The 22,773-nt window shown below is 41.4% G+C and overlaps 1 protein-coding gene across 1 annotated transcript; it reads right to left on the reverse strand.

Annotated features, from left to right (window-relative positions):
* Window positions 1-2,672: 2,672 nt before the first annotated feature.
* On the reverse strand, window positions 2,673-21,551 carry LOC141019638 (protein kinase C and casein kinase substrate in neurons protein 3). The gene is made up of 10 exons (XM_073494618.1): window positions 21,388-21,551; window positions 18,403-18,470; window positions 12,204-12,360; window positions 11,787-12,022; window positions 9,572-9,727; window positions 8,337-8,512; window positions 6,657-6,777; window positions 6,489-6,559; window positions 6,269-6,348; window positions 2,673-5,853 (listed from the first exon to the last, which is right to left on the reverse strand). Exons 2-10 carry the CDS (start codon window positions 18,460-18,462, stop codon window positions 5,744-5,746), a joined length of 1,167 nt encoding a protein of 388 aa, XP_073350719.1. The 5' UTR covers window positions 18,463-18,470; window positions 21,388-21,551; the 3' UTR covers window positions 2,673-5,743.
* Window positions 21,552-22,773: the final 1,222 nt, after the last annotated feature.

Consider the following 22,773-nt stretch of genomic DNA (forward strand, 5'->3'; position numbering starts at 1 on the left):
TTTTAAGGGATCGGTGGACTAAAGCCAAGACAAAATACAGTCTACACAGTTACAGAACTGGCAGAACACCTCACCGCAGGAAACAAGCACTCAGGTCATGGACGTGGTTTGTCATTCCTCATAAATGTACTCTTCCGCTTGTTGAAAACAAGCTGAAGGATGACTCATGACAAAGTGACATTTTCCCACTTGCCAGTCGACCACTGCCTCTGGCCTTTGTGCCACCTCTCTGACTAAAGTGCATTTTTAGGTGTCACGAGGGGTTTGTTCAATGGCGAGCCTTTTTTTGATGGATTGTTACGGGCGAAGCTGCCTGTTTGTACCTTACAGTGACCAACTATTACTTTGTGTCGTGACACAGGAGCACCAGATATGATCTATGAAAGCCACAGCGGCTCTTTGTTATATTTATTAACCTGACTTCTTCATATGACTATCTTATAAAAACGCTGACTTATTATTATCAACTCTTGTGTTTTGTTGATGTTAGCTGTTCTTCCTCGCTGCTGGATGTGTAATTTAAAAACAAAAAACAGAGTCTCAAGTCTAGCACAGCCATCTTGGTGTTTTGGAGCCAGAAGTCACCATATTTGGACAAGAGGGTGGAGCTGGGGAGGATATGCTGATTGGATCGGACTGAGAACCCGGGGACACACCCAGAGCCGTTGATTAGAGAGAGTCACGTCTCCGTTTACTCCAATGGACCATTTTTTAAAGCAATGGCGGATCATGGAGCCTCTCAATTGCAAGAAATCCTGGAAGTTAGCTTCAAATATTAGCAGCCCAGTCCCGTAAATCAATCAATCAATGAATCGTGTATTAACTACAAACTGCCAAACATTGTATTCTGTCTACTCTTAATGCGACATAATTATACAAAATGAACATCTTGCTGTATTGAAGATGACTTGAAACTAGAGATTGAGACCATAAACTTACTATAACTGTTTACTGAGATAATAAATGTAGTGAGAATATACAAATATATAATAAGGATAAATGGCAATGGGAAACAATGGTGCAATGTGAAAGTGGTCACTTGTAGTGATATTTATAGAGAACTATCACTCAACTATGCAGCTCCCCTTGCCTTTACAGAGCTTTATAGTGAGTTTCAGCTCATTATTCAGCTGTGCGGTCCAAAACCTTTCACTTTCAGCACCTTCATAGCGACATGTTCTGCCTCAGCAGGCAGCTAATTTATGGGAAAAGATCAAAAATCCCACAGTACAATACAGACATAAACAGCTAGCTGTCAGAGTTTGGCAAAAAGGTAAGCACCGAAATGCAAAGACAACGACAGGCAGGTAAGGGACAAAAGTCGAGCTTTAATGTGCTGATGTACAAATACAAAATACAAAATACAAAAATACAAACAACAAGAAACAAAAAGGCAGGCAGAACTTAGCACAAGAAGCAGGCAGAGACAAATTCAAGAAATAAAGAAGTACAAAAAAACCAAACCAAAGGAGCACTGAGAACACAGGCAGGAACATGACGAACACGAGGAACATGAGGAACATGAGGAACATGAGGACTGAAGTGGGGATATCATAACAGACGAACAAACAAAGAGTGTGAGGAAAACACAGGCTTAAATACACAGAGAGTGATTAACAAATGACGCAAGTGTACACAGAAAAAGGGCAGGGAAACAGACAAAGGGAGGAAGTAGAGAGTAAATGTGGCACAAGAGGATATAACTACAAAATGTTCATTAAGTTTAGCAGCTAAAGAGACAACTATAGCCCTTAGGTGGCAATATAGACGACTCCAAATGAATCATACCAAGTGGTCATAGAATCAGTAATTGTGTTTTTAAGTCACTTTAAACTTTACTTTACTTGTACTGGTGCTTTATTTTCTATAAAAAAATATTCTGACTACTTACCACTGAAACAGATCAACAAACCAGTCGTAAAGCACCTGCTTTGTTCGTCTTTACAAGCTTACAGTTCTTTGTCAGATCTGCTAACGGCAGCAAAGGGAAGGTTGTCAGAGCTCAGCTGAGCCCGTCTTTGTGATTACGGATTAGCCTACAGCCGCTACAAGCAAGGAGACTGTCATCAGGTGAGGAAATTCCTTCCAGGATGACATCATTATCTCCATTACTCCTGTGGAAACAGACATTCCTACATTCTCCTGTCTGCTTGTATTTACTGCAGAACTCACTCACAGTGTGTGTGTGCTCGTGTGAGTGTAACAATATACCAGGATTTATCATTGCACTTCTTGCTATCGGCTGGCTCAAACACAAACACTGGTGTGGGACAGTGTGCTTGGCTGATGGCCACGTGTTGATGTCAGGCTGCATCAGACTCTGTGGTGGCATCACCAAGATAAAGAGCAGCGTTTGACCTGGACACAGCTCTCCTGACACAGGCACAAGGCTTATAAGTGACTGTCTAGTAAGTGTGTGTGTGTGTGTGTGTGTGTGTGTGTGTGTGTGTGTGTGTGTGTGTGTGTGTGTGTGTGTGTATGTGTGTGTGAGTGTGAGTGTGTGTGTCTCACATCTGACAACTCTGTACATGTTATGACATCCACAGGCAGGACTTCAGGACTACAGAGGATGATGGCATAGTGATTCACAAACTCAAACACACACTTATACAACATCAATCCCTCTCGCTCCCACACACACATTCATTCTTTCCATCTTAAATCAGACCGTATTTCTTCTGTTGTGTAACAGTTTCATTTTATTTCCAAAAGATTTCCAAAAGCATAGTTTTTACATGACAAATAAAGACACGCAGCACATACACGGATAGCAAGGAAGGCTAAGGACAGGAGCAAGGCACACCCAGCAGTTTCTGGAAGTTTGTTTCCTTACTTTGGTAAAGATGCTCTCCATGATAAGTGTCATACATTATAGTAAAAGATGATCAGATAAACAGACAGAAAGGAAAACTATTTGTTCCCCAGGACTTATCTTAAAGGAACAGTCACATGTTAAGAATTTGAATGTTTTGGCGTCAAACTGAGAATCTGATGAAGAAGAAAAACATCAGTTTCATGTCTCTGTCATGTCTTTCATGTTTCAACAGTCTGCGCAGAAACAGCTTTACATCTGTTACATGTTTAGACCTGGGCCCTGTTTGCCAAAAGCATCTAGATGCTTAGATAATCTTAATTTAGTCCCAAAATGAAGATCAGTTTGGCCGTGAGATGTTTGCAGGTAATGGGTCGCAGGTTTTTACAAAGACTGGCAACAGGGAGAAACTCACAGCCTCCCTCCATGAAAATTGAAAAAGCAGATAAATGGACTGCACTTTCCAAAGTTAGCTATACAATTTTCCTCTCATTCACCCACTTACACAGTTTGATAGTGGTGGAGCTGCCATCAGCAGCAATTTTAAGGTTCAGCGCAGGATTGAACCACCAACTCTGCAATTACCAGACAAGCTCTATTCCTCCTGTGCCTAAACTACCCCAATCTGCAGAACTCCAAAGCTGTCTGATTTTCACATAATAAACACCTTGTTTTGTGATAACCTGCAATAAGGTATCCAACTACAAGAAAATAATCAATGGAGTGGAGGCTATACCATTTCCTCTGCCAAGTCCATTATTCTCTTTTTTCAGCACCTCAGAGTGCATTATTGTGTTTATACCACAGCCTCTTACCAAATCATGAAGGTTATGATTAAACGTTAATTGATTTTTAATGTTTGTGATGTAGCATGAATAAATATTGTTGTCTTAATTATCTGCAGCTTAAGAGAGCAATATGTAATAATTTTAGTTGAAAATGTTCAAAACTTATCAACAGTATGTGAAGAAATAGCAGTTCTGACATCAGTTTTTGGCTATGTATTGTGTTAAGAGATATCCACTGAAGTTAGCATGCTAACCAGCTAGCCTCGGCCTGTCCAGGTCCAAAACTCCTGCGCTAATGGTGTAAACACCAACGCTACCCTCGTCTCTAAGCTCCCAGTCGGAACGCTAGCGGCATGGCTAACTGAGCTAACTCGCTAACGGCAGCTACAGCTAGCAGCAGTTAGCTACTCGGTTATGTGCTGCCCGCTATTTGTTTTGAGTACCAGTTTGACAGGTGGCCAGTTCTTACATATTGCACCTTTAATGCACCCGTTCAGTTGAAGTATTTTGCTAGTTTATTATGACAGGAACCTGCCAGCCAATCACAAGTCAAGATTTGTTTATTTTATAATTTTTAAAAGGGTTGTATAAGGAGATAAAGTTTGTAGTATGTTACTGACAAAACAGAAGTGATATAGTTGATTTAATTAAAAAAATAGTAATAATATACATTTTGTTAGCTAGAAAACTAAAAATTGTCACGAAAGTTTGTTTTCACGAGGACGTCTGAGAATACCTGCAGTCACCAGGTCAGTTTGGCAGTTACTGGTGATTAAATACATCTTGTACACTGCACATAAACCATTCCTTTAACAACAACGCCTTGTTTTTTGTATTTAAACCTGCAATAACTGATTTTCTGACCACTTGGAGGCTGCGACCACAACACCAACATGATCCTATCTTTTAAATCCAATATGTAAACTTGATAGGAATCCGTTTACACATCCAGCGGATATGGAGCAACATTAGTTTTCATTCGGTGTTGTGTTTCTGGCCACCTGATTAATGTCCAGCGTTTACTCTCTTTGAGCTGAATTACTCTCAAACAACGCCTGAGGGAAATGTAAATGCAGATGTCCCTGATTAGAAACAGAAGAAAACAGATACTTTAATGAACTTTGACCTTTGTAATGGCCTTTTGTGTTAACAGTTACTAGAGATTGTGTCTCCAGTAACTGTGTCTGTCTATCATTTAGTGCTGAGCAGGAGAGTCTTTGCCAAAAATGACATTGATGAGGGAGATGAGAGTGAACCAAACGGTTATGGGCCAGAAAACCAAAACGATTATATCATAAAAATCTCCATAGTTCCAGAGTTCAGGGGAACTACAGGGTCCGCTGAAATTTCTCTGGGCCTGTCAATGCAGGCAAAACCTTTTCCCATAAGTATCACACCGTAAGTTGTTCAGAAAAAAGGTAGCTGTGGAGCTCCAGGAATGTGTGTTGATGCTGCAAAGCTAACAGTCCCCTATGTACTGATGTCAATCTTCACATCCCAGGGTGAATTTGACAGCCAACAACCATATTCCTAAAAAAACATGTACTGTTCCTTTAAACCACAAAAACAGCAGAGAAATACAGATCATGTAACTATCTACATTTACCAGACTGACGCCACTCGTACGGCTGCTTCGGATTAATCATAATCACAGTATCAGCGTCACTTTCTTCATATGTTGAGAGGCTTTGTGAGCATTTTAATAGCGATGTGTTGAGGTGCAGAAGAAAATAAAACAGCTCAAAGAAAAAAACACTCCTGTAATGTACTTTCAGCACCAAGTGGCTAGTTATACAGCGTACCTTACAAGCAGCATTTTTTACATTTCTTTCATTAAAGCATTGTTTATCATATGGCTTGAATAGGTGTCGTAGGTATACTGTATATATTAAAACATTTGTCCAAATCCTTCAAGAGATTCCACAACCTGGGTAGCTTTTTAAAATCTCTTTAAGCTAAAATATCAACCTAAACATGATCATTCTCCCATCACAGACCAGATCTTTGGCTAACAGCTACTAGTTCTTTACAGCATTGGTTTTATGTTTCTGGCATTTAGATGTCAAACCAGGCTGTGACTTCACATAGTGAAATGAAGCACGTGATGTAACAAGATATTTCACTTTCAGTCTAGATGCAATAACTAAACCACCTCGACATAGTTGGCCGGGTAAAGCCCCTCCCAGCCGTCGTCCTTCATCCCCCGACACCAACCCTGATCGTCCTCATCTTCGATCTTCAAAAACTCCTCACCTGTAGGGAGACAGACATTTCTTTTTTGTAATAAAAATGTAGAAAGTATTTTGAAAATACTGAAAAATAGGCATTAAAAAAGTACTAAAAACCAAGAGAAGCTCCTCTCTCCCTCAGAATACACTGCTCCTGAACGCCTCGTCAGTAGTCCCACCTTTAAATCCGTGACTTTGTGACATCTCACTACATCATCATGTCACACATTTGCATAATGTATGCCTGGCAGCTAGTTTGGCAAGTAAGACTGCTGCTCTGTTATTGTTAGCGGTGCTGGCTCAGGCGTGTGTGAGCTGACCAATCAGAGGAGACTGAGTATTTGGAAGGGGGCCTTAAAGAGACAGGAGCTAAAACAAAGTGTTTCAGACGGGGGGATACAGTTCAGTTAGTTTTGTAGCATGTACGTGTTTGTGTTTACCTGCTTTAAATGACAGCTCGTCTGTCTCCTGGCCAACATAATCATACAGAGCTCTTACTCTCACTCCTCCAATCATCGTACTAGAGGAAGAGCAAGAGACAGAGAGGCGAAAAGAAGAGACAGATGGATGTTTGATCAGCTGTACAACAGCAACACGGCTTCAGATCTTTGTAAAAACTAACCTGCACAGAACAATTTCCTTTGAAACACATTTACTCACCTCCTCTCTATTGTTGCTTTCTTTTCTACTTCTTTCTTCCCTTTATTTGGTTTCTTCTCGGGCGTCCATTCCTGACAAACATTTGAACAAAATGATTAGAATTAAAACGAGAACTTCACATCGATTTGAGTAATAGGAAAGGTCGGAGATGGACGTATTCTGAACTACCTGGAAGTGAGGCCAGTCGGTGGGCATGCCGGGCCCGTGGGTGTTTTTCCACCAGCGGAGGTCCTCGTGCTCATCGATGGCCATCAGCGTGTTGTGGAGCTCATTATACACGGCCCTCACACTAAACGAGTGGTGGGAAATAAAAACGACAACCTAAAATGAGACTGAGACATATTTTACAGACGAACAATACAGACCTGTAATCCATCGTCAAATTTACCTTCAACTGATATTTCACCTCCTGTCTTACACTTTTATTATTTACAGCACACACAGTTTAGCTTCGTCTGGCGTGTCATGGTTTGGATTTTGGTTTGGTAATTTCCTGGAATGTTATTTTTCACTTCCTGTACTCACCTGTGTCCCATTAGTTAATAATTCCTTACAAAAGTCTACATGTCATGGTCCCGTCATTTTAATTTCATTGTATGTGTGTTTTTATGTGTCTTCTGGGTTTTGTGATGTCTTGTGCCCTTTTTTTTCCAGTGTCCTGTTTTCTTGTGCTCCTCGTCAACCTGATTTTCCCTCCACACCTGTCTTGAATCTCCCTCATTAGCCCTTCCCTCCTTCCAGTGTTTTTCCTGCTTTTCCAGCCAATCAGCCCCTTCCCTGTTTTTAGTGTTTTCCCATTCATTTCCCTCACCTGTGTTTCTCCACCTCATCCCCTCGTTAGTTTAATTTGCATTTAAGTCCAGTCTCTTGTTTAGTCATCTGTTCAGTTTCTGTTATGCTGCTCTTCTGTTTCCTTGATGTTGTCTCTGTGTTTGCCTGTTCCTGCTGTTGCCGTGATCCAATTAAACCTCATCCATTGCATTTCCTGCCTGCCATCTCATGCATTTGGGTCCACCTTCCCTGAAATGTGTTCTCCTGAATGCTTGAGACAATTTTTCTTGCGCGGCTGCTTTCATCCAGTTCCCCTGTTTACTATTCAACTGTTAGCTCAACTACTTTCAGCATTTACATACAAACTAAGAAGTGAACTGTCCGCAGAGCTTAAACTTCAGACCCTGTATTTAAACAGACACTACAAACTCTTTCAGTGCTTCTGCTGTCAGTTTAAATGTTTTCATTGTTGATTCAATGTTATTTTCTACATTAAAACGTCAGCCAGTCAGCCTAATGGTAACAATTTCCTTGAAGTGGTTCCTCATAAGGCTTTACAGTGCATCGTAATCTGAGCATGATATAATAAACACAGCGTGCAGGACTGCAGGAGGTTGAATATTTGCTGGGGCAGCTGTATACTTAATGACGTGGCATTCATTTTAATTCAGCCTGCTGATGTCTCTCTGATGGTTACTGTTACTAAATTTGTTAAAATTTCCAACTGGCAGATAATCCGCTTGCACTGCCATCCAGAACATTTTAGGTAAAGTGTAAACCAACAAATTAAGCAGAGTATATCATTTTTCTCATGTACCCGATATCCCCCTGTGGCCCCTGAAGATTTTATAAAGTAATTAACTTGCTGTCTTAGCTATTATTTCCTTTATCAGAGAAGATGTGAGTCACTAACAAACAATCAGGTGCCACAGGTAGTGCAACAGCAGTTAATCAGGACTGAGTTAAGTCAAGTTTTTGATTTTAACATGCTTAGCTCTAAACACACCGATGGAGAAAACACTAGTTAAAAAAAATCTATTCCACCAACTCATACACATGCAAAGCACTGCTGTTCACCTCTCGTTGTTGGTAATGTCCAGGTGTTTGTGGATGGAGAGGAAGGCCTGTTTAAGAAAGACAATCCTCTTGCGCTCCTCGTCCTGCGATTGGTCAAAGATGGACTCCATCTCCTCCATGTAGCGCGGAGCGTAGCGGTTCACCTCCTCGAGGACTTTCTCATAGCGGGCTCGAACCTGTAAACAACAGGGACACGTTTAGTTTATTAATCTGTTTGTTTTCTTGTTTACTTTCATACACTTCTCCCTCAATCTTCTCCATATCTGGTATTAGATAACCTAAGCCAGAGCCTTCCAGATGCCTATTGGTATTTGTAGTCTCTTAACCTAACCCCTGACTTATGGTTAAACTAAAACTACAATGACAGCTAAATATGAAATGCCTTTTGTTGGCATCACTTTGTTTGTATTTCATTAAAATAATGACAACACTGAAGGTTTTCACTCTCCACTGGCTTCAGCAAGAGTATGATTTACCAATGGGCTTCGCCTGCAGTGCTCTCCTACTGTTGATCTGATTGGTTAAATGTCCAATTTGTAAGAAGTTGATTTTTGAGTTTCATTCCCAACTCGTCAAATAGTGACACCATGGGATGGCGGCTGACCTGACCCACAATCTGAAAGCGTCAGTATTTGACAGGTTTGGAATGAGACTCAAAAATCAACTTTCTAACAAATTGGACCTTTTTAAAGTTAGCCTTGATGGTGACAGACAGATGGTTTGTCCGATCACCTGCCAAGTATTTTTTGAAAATGTCTGCCCTTTTCCCAACAGTTTATGACGGCAACCTCCCAGATGGGTTTGTTACACAAAACCATCTGGGAGGTAGTTTGGCCTGGCGCGTCGGGCTAGTTTCTTGGCGCCACAGATTGTCAATCTGTGAGACAGCCCGAGACAGGCGGCAGGAAAATGCTTTGCATGGTTGTGAGTGGTTGTATGTGCATGAAGTACAAAACAACTTTGGGATCCACTTGCAAAAACAGCCCCTGGTCGATTGTTTAAGGGGGTTAAAACAACTGATTCTTTTACATTATTGGTGACCTCTAGTAGCCGTAGTGATTATGACAAGGGCAAAGGAGGAAGTCAGCTGATGGAGGCTTCACCATAGATGGGTCAAACACATGACTTTCTTCCAGGAGACCGCAGTTTGTGTGTTTTAGGAGTCATTGGTTAATGACGTTGCGCAAAAACACTGCTCTGCTAGTGGTCTTGACGGGATGAAACATGTTGCTCACCTTCTCGGCCTCCTGTTGAGCCAGCTCTCTCTCCTCCTGGATCTTCTTCTGTTTGTCGATGGCGACGTCCGGGTTTCCCTGAGCGTGCGCCTCCCGCTCCCTGGCTGCCTGCTCCTTACGGCTCACTTTGTGGTACGCACGCCTGGCTTTATCCAGCTGTAGACAAATCAAAACATTACTTATTATCTGCAGCTGTGGATGGATAACGAAGGTGTGTCTGTCTACGTGGACTTTTCACTCAAAGTCAATTGCACGTGTACAGCTATTTATTTTTTTAAAACTTAAGATGCACCTGACTTTGAAAGAGCATCTTGCTGATAACTAAAGTAAAATAACAGTGCATTAGGTCTCTGTGGTCTAAATTTGGATCTTGAATTGAGGCCATTTACTTAATGAGTGCCCATTTGTGATGCTGCAGCCACTCTCAGTGTGTATGAAGTATTGATTCCCTGAAGGGGCTCCTGTATATTTTTAAACCAAATATGTAGTTCTTCGTATGATTAATGTCCTCTTGTCCTTAGCTGCTTTTAAACCACAGAAAAACCTCGATTCAAGAGGCTCATTACTTTTAAATGCATTAGAGAAACTGTTTAGACGGAGTTTCGTGCTTAAAGTCCCGAACTAGATGGTGAAATGTGAGTTGGGAATGCGACAGATGCTCCCAAAACAAACACCGATGTGTCGTGACTATAGTAGCGGACTGCAGCTGTACTGAAGGGATGTGTGGATCTGAATTAATGTGGATTAGGAAGTTGTGGTGGAAAAAAACATGATGTTTAGTTCACTTTGAAAGCGCTTGACAAGCAGCAGTCTAAATTTGGACTGTGAGGAACATTTAGCACCTTATTTTAGGTTGCATCCAGTTTAATCTTCACAAAGCCGAAACAAACCTATCAAACTATCCGTATAATCTGTTTTAAGACATCACTATCACTTATTTTGAATACAAAAGACATCTAAAAATAAAATAGGCAAGAAAAAAACATTCATTTTGGATTTCTTAAAGTGTCTCCTTCGTAATTATATACACTGCTCTAACTTTAGCAGAAAATGGTGCATCAAGCCCATAGCAAGAAAGTGATTAAGAACAGTTTTTAATGCCTTTAAGGGAACGTTGTGAGAGAATTTCTTCAAATTTGGCACAAACGTCCACTTGGTAGGGAGGACTGATTAGATTTTGGTGGTCAAAGGTCACTGTGACCTAACAAAACACATCTTGACAATTGATGTGATAGATATGACAATTTTACACGAATGTCTAACAGGATAAAGTGACAAGGTGAAGACATTTTATATATACAACGGTTACAGCTCAACCTCTCCGTCACATCATTATGTTCTGCAAAAAATGCTCTGAGCATTATTTTAGTGCCATTACACAGGAACAGCATCCTGACTGGTGCGTGGATACAACTGTGAGGGAAGAAAAGGCAAGAAAAAGTCTTTCCGGGAAATATCAGAAAGGCTCCTTTTCATCTCGGCTTGCTGTGTCTGTGTTTGATTGGCTGCCAGAGTGTTTCACTGTAGTGAACCAGACACAAAGCAAACATGTCATTGGCAGACAGTGTGTTGTTAGTGGTATTGAAGAGTAAAGACTACACCAGCCTCTAAACGGACCAAAGTGACATTTTCTGTTTAATTTGCTGCAGCTGAGCCGCTAATTAGCTAACTATCCTGCAAACCGACATCAGTGATGCACTTTTCCCTGTGGAGCGTTTGCTTGGGTGCTTTTATAATAAGCTAAGGTGCAGGACAAGATGTGTGCTCATGTTTATAATTCAAATAAGAAGGAGACTCTAGCAGGAAAGCTATTATGGGTTGTTCAGTCTGTGGCCCTTTTGTAGCAGGCTGCTGTCTGGCTCAGTGTGACTGTCTGCTTTGCCTATGATAAAACACTGACGTTACTGCTTTATGCAAGATTTAACCAAGGTCTCCATCTATGTAGATGAGTACCTAAGAATCTAAAATAATTATTTTTCCTTCTGGTTACTGATTTTATTTCTCAAAGGACAAAAAAATAAATAAATAAAATTTCTGTTTGACTTTAACAGGTGCACTGGCATTTTACATCTCTGAATATAACTCTGTCATCCAGAAGTGAAGCCTGGATTCATCATTATATCAGCGTTTGAGGCTACAGCTTGTAATCATTAGTACAATCCGATGGAAAAAAATACCCCACAGAGTCTGGCTTTCGAATCTGAAAAATTCAGACCTTTTTAAGTCGTTTGGCCCAAGGTTTCTGAGCACGTATAAAGCCCGTCTCAATGTCCTGGGACTCCTTGAAACCTCCAAATAACTTCTTGTGGAAGGTGTCCTTCTGCCAGGTCCTGACCCGGTCTCCATCCTCCGACACCAGAGAGCGACAGATGGAGGCATGTAAGGAGGCCAGTCGGTCAGCGGAGGAAAGAAAGCACTGCCAGGCCTTCATCAGAGATCCATATAGAGGACCTGAGGGAGGAGGACGACAAAATCATAAATTCCTGGGATTTTCTTTTGTACTTTAGAACAATATTCATGATATGAAACAGCAAATCAAAACAAGAAGGTTACCACCTCTTATCACAAAAAAGAGATCTTATTATCACAGTTTGTTGACACATCTAGCTGGGGTTGCATCTACAGTACTCACTGGAGTCCACGACTGGCTTCCACTTGTTACTCCATTCACTGAGCTGCTGGGCGTACTGTCTCTCCACGCGAGCTCTCTCTTGGAAACACGCCACAATGTCATTACAGGCCTGGAAGGAGTCCTCTGTGCGCTTTACGGTGCGTTGATAGTTCCCAGGCTGCCAGGTCAGAAAGAGAGAGGAGCTACCGTTAACACAACATAAACAGAGGGGCGGAGCGAGGTGCAGCTGAGTGCTGCCTGATAGTGGCTGATAGCCCTGATAGCCCTGATACTAATATGCCATTACTGTCTTTTCTTTTTGGATTGAAAAAGCCGAAAGTGGCCAATATTTTAGCCAGTATTCAAAACAGACTTTTAGTGTCACCATTTCCATGCCAGAGAAAGCAAAATTGTACATCTGCTCACAGTTTATTCCTGGCAGAGTGGCACCAGCATGAAGGCCATAAACTGATTTAGACAAACTAAATTAAAAACTAAAACTGAACACTGAAACGGTCCCATCCAGCTCTCCTACTCTTACTACTACTACTACTACTATATACTGCTCTGTTACTATGGATAGCTGCACTACTAATGTGAGTATTATTGATACTATTACAACTACACAATCGACTGCTACTCTGCTGCTGCAAGTACTAACACCATCTATCATTAGGTGTCCTTTGATTACTCCTCTGTTTCATTTAGGTGTTCCCTGTAAGTTGTGCCAGTTGACCAGCATGAGCAAATCCTTGAACTGGAACAGCTAAATGGAATGCAGCCATTGATAATGTTGTCAGTTACACCTGCGTTTGACATGTCACAGTATCCCACCATGTGAAAAGTCTATTAGCACCACTCATACCATTTCTTTTTCTACCTCTTTAACGTTAATCAGTCACCGTCGGTCTGTGTCTCAGTCTCTGGTCAGTGAGTCATAAAAAGCTCCAGCTTGCATCCTCATCTCCTTTCACAGCTGTGACACTGCCGCAGCCGTCTCAGGTCAACCTCCACGTGCCACAAGTGACACTTTACTGGCATTAAGTTTCCTGTGGTAAAGTCTAATGCCGGCAGCAGCGCGGGGTGTGGTTGCTGGACATGAGGACAAGGCCGGAGCCATAAAAAGCCAGACGGAGAGGGAGAACAAGAGGGCAGCAGAGGCAAGGCCTTGAGTGTAATAACATATCTGAAGCAAATGTGTTGTTTGTAGATGTGGTATTTGGAAATCTCTCTGCAATTTTCCTGGCAGCCGCCGTCAGCCTCCTACTCAGCACTCACTCCTTCTCTCTTTTTCGCTTTCTGTCAGACTCTTTCTGTTACTCACTGACACATTAAGACAGCTGGTCGCAAGTTTTCTGGAAACCCAATACGGTGTCTTGTTGCGTTAAATCATATGAGGCAATGCACTTATCGTAAATACCATAAATTTAAAAATATGTGAGCGAGAAGGAGCCGAACTTTCTCATGGATGACATTTTCACTTGTCAAACAAAAGTGTAACTAATAACATCAATTAAGGAGTTCCATCTGCTGCTGTCGTGCGTGCTGACTCACTGTCATGGCTTACAAGGAGAGCATTGTTAATATCATTAGTTACACCTGTGCTTTTTCTGATATGTCAAGTCAAAATGTCTGAATCTTCCATTAGGGATCTATATCAGACTAATCAGGCACACGTCTGCATGCTTTTCATATACGCTTCACCTGAAGTTCACCCAGAAATGAAAATCTGGTCATTATCCACACTGTCAGAAATAGGGGAACAGCAAGAGTGCATTAATATCCCCCAAGGTACAATCTACACTAATGTAGCCCCGAGGGCTCAAGGTAACTATGTGCACCTTTTGAAGGCCAAAAAGGTGCATAAATGAACCGTGTTTTTCTCTTTAAGGAACAAACAAACCACAAGGGTAAAAAATAAGTACCAAGGGTACAAAAGCTGTACCTTAAGGGTATAGCCCCAGTGACAAGCTGATGTACCCCTAAAGGCAGGAATGTAAACCTTCTTTTCTGAAAGTGTGCTCACCCTCATGCCAATGGAAAGAGACTTGTTTTAAACAACCAGAAAACACAAAAAATTGCTCGATACAGCTCATCCAGCGTAATCTAAAGTCCCCGGAAGCCCTGAAATCCCAGCCCTGATTTGAAAACACGTTGTGAGCACTTTTTTTGAGGAGAAATCTTCACTGTAGCTGCTGAGCTAAAAGCATTAGCGTGTGCCCCATCTGAAGTGGGTCATCTAGGTCCCATCTACCTCAGCTGTTTAGGAGAAAAAAAGCTCCAGAAAGGTTTTGTCGACTGTGAAACTTCACCCGACTTTCCCTCAGCTTGAATGTGAGTAGATCATGACTGAATTTTCCTTTTGGGGTGAACTTATCTTTTACTACGTTACTCACAGTACCTAGTGCACAGTTGATATTACAAGCCACAGCGCTCTTATTTTTCTTTGGCAAACTCATCTGTAAGATGATATTTCATTCTTCAGAGCGCAAACTACTCTGAAGAATTACTCAGACTTCTGCTTCCCACAGTGACTTGCGTTTGTCAGACTATTCAACCGAAGACCTAAATCTTTGTTCCTTACAAATAATTAGCATGGTGCTCGATCCTAATGGGACTCTTAATTAGTGGTTAATTAAATGCAGGTGCATCAGAAAGGTCAAACAGTTAAGTCTTTCACTGTCAAAACATTTAGTTAGTGCTCGCAGCAATGCAAGTATATGTAGATATGTGTGTTTCACCTTTCAGGCGTCACCTGGTCGTCACATGATTTAAAGTGATAAGGAGTCAGAATACAGTGTGTACGCAGCGTGCACCCCGAATGTAAAAGTGATTTATTTCCACACTGACAACCTTCACAAAAAGCAATCACAGCCCCCTGTGTGCCTTTAATGAAACACTGTAGTTTCCTTTTGCCTTAATCAGAATCAGTCGGGGTGCTTCTCATCAGTGCCGCCCCCCATCCCCGTTTCTCCCTCTCTTTTCCTTACTTTCTTTCTTTCTGCCTCTGTTGTGGTTTGCACTGACTCTCCTCACTCGTCTGAGAGTTAAACAGAAACAGCTGAGGAATCCAGTTTGAGGCCAGCGGCGACGCTGCAGAGACCCAGTCGGCCAATCTCTGAGGCAGATGCAAATCCGCTACTAGAGAATCTGTCCAAGCAACAAGATACTGCGGTAAAGGAAAATGGCCACGGTCGTCCATTGAAAAAAAAAATCACATTTCACATATTTAACGGATCCTATCTGCTCTCTGAAGCGTGTCAGTGCACAGAGAGAAGGCTGGGAACTGCTGGCAGAAGTAGCAGCATCAGGAACGGGAATATTAGCAGTTATCGAGCTGCTAATGATCACAGTAAAAAGTATCGATGCAGTAGTAGTGTAAAGGATAGTAGCAGTGATAGTAGGAGCAGTTACAGTAATACTAAATGTTGTAGCAGCAGTACTTAAGTAGCCGTCATGGCAGTGACAGGAGTAGTATTAATAGCAGCAGCAATGGTAGAAGTAAACTATATTGATGCCAGCTTTTAAGTTCATGTCCTTCCAAAGTGCTTTTAAACCAAACATCAATGCACTAAACAAAACATTTCCTTTTCACAAGACACATCACGGCTTAAAAACAATAGATTAAGAGCCTGACGCCTGACAGAAATGTTTGTCTTACAGAAATAAAGAGACCAATCAGTCCAGAAAAACATTTACAATACGCAGCCGATTTGAAAGCCTGTAGAGCATGAGTCGTAAGCAGTTATCGTGTGAAAAATTCAATTACTTCAGTGTCTTTCCATTATTTCAGCGTCATAGTAGGTGGTGGTCATGCACCTTAACGCTGGTTGCCACCCGCCATGAACAGGAAAGAAACGAACACGCAGTAACTAGCTGGATAACTACGACCACAGTGTGACTGCAGCACAAAATTGTTTTGGAGGAGATGATAGACGAGAGCAAGACACTACCCACAGTGGGGGTAGGTATGATATGGCAGATCTGACATAGTAAATCCAAATCTCAATCATTATTTGTTGTATATTACAATAATAATCTGTGGGTATACAAAATCCCACGGCACACCTGGACATGCCTCATGGCACACCAGTGTACATCATTTGGAGAACAGTGGTTTGAAAGACAAAAACACGGGAGTCCAGTTCCATGTCAGTGATCACAGCATGTCTCTATATAATCTGTAGACAGTAAAGAGGACAGTAATAGTGTGCTATGGGACCCAGGACTGAGTCCAAAGTGTACACCGCGGCATATCTATTAGTACGAGTACTACACTTGTATACTCCACAGAATTCACCTTTATTGCAATCCTCTTGAAGTGGTGGTGACATTGCAAATACAAAACAAAAGAGCTTAGGTTGGCAGTATAATGACAGACAGGCTTTGAGCACGGCGGCAGGATGACACAGACAGGAACTGGACTGGAAAGACATCCAGCACAACAGGAGGCTGCCAAAATTACAGGAGGGGAGAGATGAAAGTGGGGCAGCCCATCGAGGCCAACGGGAGACAAAGCCAATATTAAAGCGGTAGCACACTCACATTAGGGAAGTCAGGCACTTTGAAAGTTGGAAGTGTTTAGAGCTTTAAAACACGGTGCCAAAACAGATCTGTGCCATGTAAACAAGAGCGCAGGACAATTTACAAAATGGAAAAGTAAAATAATATGTTTGTGACCGGTGCTGAATTGGAGTATAGAAGATTCAGATGATTTATAGTAATTTGTAAAAAAGAAAAGGAATACAATTATGTTAAATATTTATACTTTATTTGATGTTAATTATTTTTTCTTTTTCATCTCTTTTCTTTATTCTGTCCCGATTAGAGCGATGAATGAAAGCCATCCCCTCCATAAACTCGGTCCTGGATTTGAACTCAGCATTCATTGTTCTGCAGTTGAAGTTCACCAAGTTTATTGACTACTGTCTCAAATTTTTGTGGGATTTTTCTTTGAATGTAATTTTATGAGACATTTTGGTTGAGATCTTATTTAATGGTTGTGGGAAAAATGCTTTTTGGCTTACAGGGGAAAGAACAGGGGAAACAGGCAACCTAACTCTGAACAAAAACTAACTAACACTGGAGTCTTATCAGTGAGAAGAAGAAGTCAGAGATTACTTTTAAACTTTTAGAATACAAAAGAGGATTTATGTTTTCTTGTGTTTATCAACCTGACTGCAGCAGCGATCCGCAGAGGGGACCTCCACTGTCGGGTGTTTATGCACTGAGATGTTGACTGTTGACTGGAGCTGGAGGGGAAATGTACTTTACCTCATGAATGTAATGTTACAGAGACAAGAGGGGAAAAGAAGAGAGAAAGCCAGTGTTGTCAGTGTGGTAAGTGCTGAGTTCAGTGAGAGGTTAACCTGAATTGAAACACAGACACACACACACTGAGTCATGTTGCTCGCTAATTTACAGCTAATTTACAGTAAAGTAATCTGGCTGTTTAGGGCGAATGAGCACTTGCACGAGTTACATGAAGAAACACAAATGATTCTGCGGTCAAAGTGACTTCGCGGGTGGTGAACACACCATTAAACAACCACCATTTCTGAAAATCCATCTGAGGTGACTCAGAAATATAATGTTTTAAAGTTTTATTGACGTTACGTTAGTCTCGTCCACCGACTTCTTACTTACTCTCCAACTGTCTTTCGTAAGTTATAGCGAGAGACAACCAAAGTACACAGCTCAACAAAATATATAACAAAGGTCTGGTCATTTTATTGCAGAATTTCAACTTATAAAATCTTTAATGTAATCTGTATAGGAGCTGCCATTAGTTCATCCTGAAACTTTTCTGTATGCAGCAGAAGATGCTACAAATGAAAACACCATGCAGTACTGTAGCAGAATAATGATGTTAGAGAGAGCAGTGAAAATTGAAAAAAACTTGTCCTGGATCCCTAGAGACACGACCCCTGTGCTATACAGTCTACTTTATCGAGCAAACACAGACAATCAAACACCTAATGAGCTGAGCATTATCACAGAAACCTTCCCGGGAAGCAGTTAACCCAAGAGGGGCATTCTGAGTGTACAATGGTTACTGTTCACATTCAAAAGTGAGGGCACAGCCTTGTTCACACTGATATGTAGCCTGACAGACAAAACTGTTTAGTCTGTCTCTTAACGGTAAGGTCATTGAGACTTGAGAGACCAAGGGAAAAGCCATGGGTCTTATTAACAGACAAACACACACACACAATCTTACCATCCAGAAGCTGCGATTGTTGGCATCTTCGGAGCTGTTTTCTGAGGGAAGCGTTGACATCCTGTTCTCTGAAAGAGTAAGGAGCACAGGATTAGTTTAGAGTACAGTATCACTCTGCCTTTTAATCCCCACGCTGACCTTTCTGCCTTCCACGTGCAGCTAATGAAAGCTTTGGGGCTTTGTAGCTACAGTATGAAAAATGAAATGTTATCTAAGTCAGACATTTAAAAATGAGCCTTTCTTGAGGGACGATCTCAACCATGATGTTACATTTCGGTTCAGCACAAGTGATCCCATTCAGACGATGTGCAAGCTTTTTATTAAATATTTTATTCTCGTGTGATTATCTCGTCACCGAGGCTACACTGTGAAACAGCTTTAAAACTGTGTGCAAAACCACCAGTAAAAATCGTCTCAAACTTTTTTTTGTCAGCCGAGCCACCTGAGCCCTGTCAGATGAACTCAAGTACCCGTGAATTGATAAAACCCTAGTATTTAAACTTAGTATTTAAACTTAAAATTTCTATTTTATTGATTTCAACCATTTATCCATTGCTTTGGCTATTTTAAATGGTAATCCATTAGTTTTAGCTTTCTATTAAGTGTTTAGTTTCAGACCCTCTTAGTGCACCTTGTAGCGTTCAGGTGTTATGGCTGACACAATATATGGAGACATTTTTTAATCAAATCATCATTTCTATTCTATCAAATTACATGAGCTGTTCCACAATCTTCTCATACGCTGCCCGGCCACTGCAGAAGTGCATCTAGCTGGGAATCACTGCTATAATATAAACACATTTGACATCCCCTCAGATAAATGGCTGCTGCACTCTTGTCATTATTAATGTGAACATATACAACAGGTGTGGGATGTGTCAGTGCCTGAGTCGTATAATGGAGGCTCTGTAAACCCATTAAAGGCTTGCAGTAGCTGTTGGAAGTTGATGTGTACAGTTAATTTGAACCAGGGGTGTACAGTAAATCGAGGCAGCGTCTCGTACGCCGTAATAACATCTGCGAGCATGGAGTATCCTGTCCCAGCATTCCCAGCCTTGTAACATGAGCTATCCTAAAATAAACCGAGGGTAAAGGTTAGCACATCCTATCATTCGCATCCACTTTCTTCCCATGCTGGTAGCCTTGTCCACTCTTTTATCATTGTAATGAGAAACTGTAATCAACAAAAGACATGAGCACACATCGCAAGAGGTGACAGAAAAGCTTAATAAGTTGTGTGCTGTGCTTCTGCGTGACTCAAAATCAAGCGATCCACACTCAGTGTTTGTGATCTCTGAATGTTCCTGCACTTCTAAAAAAGAAACTTTTCCAGTTAAATATTTAGGCACAAAGCAGTTTTGCCTTCTGGTGTTTCAAACTGAGCTGAACTCCACCCAGACGCAGCCTTCATGTCTTGCCTGTTTTTCCTCCCTGCAGCCATCGCTCCCCGTGGCTCTGCGAGGCGCACAATTAGATTCAATGATTTTCCTCCACATTCTGCTGTTCACGGGGCATCACATGCTCCACAAAGAGCGTAATGTCATGCCTCTCCCTGCCTGACTCTTGCTTTTTGCTCGCTTCTGTCGTGTCTCTACCACTGAGGGTCTGGTGGATTACACAACCCTGACATCTGCAAGGGGTCAGAAAAATAATGAATTGTCTCCCTTTTAACCTTTGACCTCTACTTCCTGTCGCCTTGCTGACTAATTCTCTTCGGGGTATAGCTCTGCCTGAGTTTTTCAGAGAAATGTGGGGGTGGAGGATCTCAGCTGTCTCTGCTAATGTCAAATAATTTGGTGCATTCCTGCGAGTTTTAACTACACCTTTCACTTCCAACTGTATATAAGATTTACCCTGAAAGTGCACAAATCTATGCAGCTCAGCCTGCCGCTCAAATATGATTTCATGCTCTTTACAGGCATTATATCCATGTGCAAATATGTTGTGCAACTCCATGTCTAATGGAATGAATTTGATGGCTCCTCAGGCCTTTCAAACAGGATTACATAGACTTAATAATCAATTTAAACACCCACTCAAAGGTGAACTACGTAGTTTTATGGAATAAATTGTAATCAGGAGAAAAAGATCCTCATTAACCGATTTTCTTTTCCTTATGGTTGAACAATTTAAACAAACACACTGACCTGAAAGAACACCACAGTTTATATGTGGCGGACCCTGCCACCTTTCTAGCTTCAAACAGTGTTCTGGGGACCTTAGTTTCCTCTGAGAACAGTTTTTTTATTCAATTATGGACAAAAGTAAAAAAGTATTTCGGAGGTTGTATTATTACCTCATTAGAGTTTGAATTTCTTCTCCAAAAACTACATAGTGCCCCTTTAGAAAATAAATACAAATGTTGTTAGAAAAGCCGGACTGTAACTTCCATCTGTGTCTCTGTGTCGTCTCTGACATTTGTGAGGCATATCCCCAAGTTTAGTGTGTCAAAATATGTCTCGACTACTCGCATTTGCATACTACTTCATCCTATAAGTACAACACAGATTAAACTGTATAACTTACCACCTACCAGCACAGATCTAATTCCACCATGCGTCCTGCAAACTTTTTATAATCTCTTGGCAGGTCTGACAGGAAATTTGTTCCCCCCCCCCAGTTTCCAAAAAAGTCCTGAAGCGAACCAGTAATCCTTCCAGCACGTAAAACTCGAACTTTACACGTAAAAACTTCACAACAACTAACAAACCTGAAGCTCCTTTTGAATCAGAGGAGTGTCCAACCAAGCAACTCTTTCACCCCTGTATCCTGCACCCTCTCTGGCACACACACACACACACACTCCTCCCCCTGTCCCCATTTCATCTGTCACACATAACTCACCACACACACATTGCATAGAGGAAATATATAGTAACAAATGAACACACAGAGCAGAAATAGGAGCTCGGTCACTCCATCAGATCTCACTGAAATGCAGCTCTTCAGCCATGGACGGCGAACAAACCGCTCAAAGTTTCTTACCTCTTTTGAAATGTTGGGGCCCTCTCTGCTTCAACCCCCTTTTTTCTTCTTTTGTTCTTCTTTTTTTCCCCCCAGTTCAATCTTTGTGCAGACTCTCGGGCTCTTTTTCTCTCCGTCCTGTCCTCTTTTACACTTCTCCAACTTTGATTTTCCACTCGTTCTGGACAGTGCTGCTCCTGCTCTTCCCCTTTCTTTGGCCCACTGTTTGTGTCAGATGAGTTGGCTTCTTTTTTTTTTTTTTTCCTCCCTCACACACTCCCACCCTCCCTCTCTCACATAGTCTCTCTCTCTCTCTCTCTCTCTCCCTCTAAAACAGCTGCAGGGACCTTAGTCTCTTGTTCTTTGTACTTCACCACTTGTTGGAGATCTCTCTCTCTCTCTTTTACCCTCACAGTAGTGTCAGTGAAGTGTTTTATTGTGTGAGGTGAATCAGACAATAACTGAGTCACCCAGCCGGAGTCTGTGCACGTATTTGTGTGCGTGTTAATTGGTCCATTAACAGTGTTTTACTATTTATCAAAGAAGTGTGAAGCAGCATGACCAGATAAGGGAAACTCCATCCCTCTGTGCTTGTCTCTATACCCCCTCTTTCCTCCCTTCAACATTCCCTCGGGATAGTTTGGTAGGCCTGCCTCCACAGCTGGAGGACACATCCGGTGTGTACGTGCCTGTGTGTGTGTGTGTGTGTGTGTGTGTGTGTGTGTGTGTGTGTGTGTGTTAAAGTCAGAAATTCTTTGAAGTCAGAGACCCCATACAAGAGCTCTCTCGCTTCATGCTATGTTGAACTTGTGAAACGTTGCCTTGCCAGAACATGTCATGTAAATACACAGCTGTTATACGTCGCAATGTTTACGCCCCAGCTACAACCTGCTCTCAAAGAACATTAATCCCACGTGAGTAATCCTATAATCAAATCTGTAAAGATAGTAGACAGGTATCATGACGACACAGTAAGATCCTGTGATTAAAATGATGATAGCAATGAGAGACAGATGATGTCAACAAGTAGAATAACGTCTCTGTCATGTGAATGAAGTACAGATACACCATGTCGTGGTTAAGTGTAAAGTCCAAGAGGAAACAAAAGATATTTTAGTGCAGCCTTCTTTATTCTAGTCAGTTATTCAAATAAAGACTCTGAATAATCCTGAAGTGTTTAAGTAGCCATATGTTTACTTTGTTAAAAATGCATTGATGTAAAAACATATTTACATTCCTTTCTACACATATAGAAAATATTGTCTCAGTGTAAAGATATTTCATAGTCCTTGCACCAAAATCATGATCCCGTATTCATATCATACCAAGAAAAGTGCAAATGTGGAAATCCAATCTGCAAAAAAATCTTTTCATCTATTGTGTTTCTTCAGTAATTTGACACAATTT

The sequence above is a fragment of the Pagrus major genome, chromosome 23 (genome assembly GCF_040436345.1).
Source record: "Pagrus major chromosome 23, Pma_NU_1.0".
NCBI classification, from domain to species: Eukaryota; Metazoa; Chordata; class Actinopteri; order Spariformes; family Sparidae; genus Pagrus; species Pagrus major.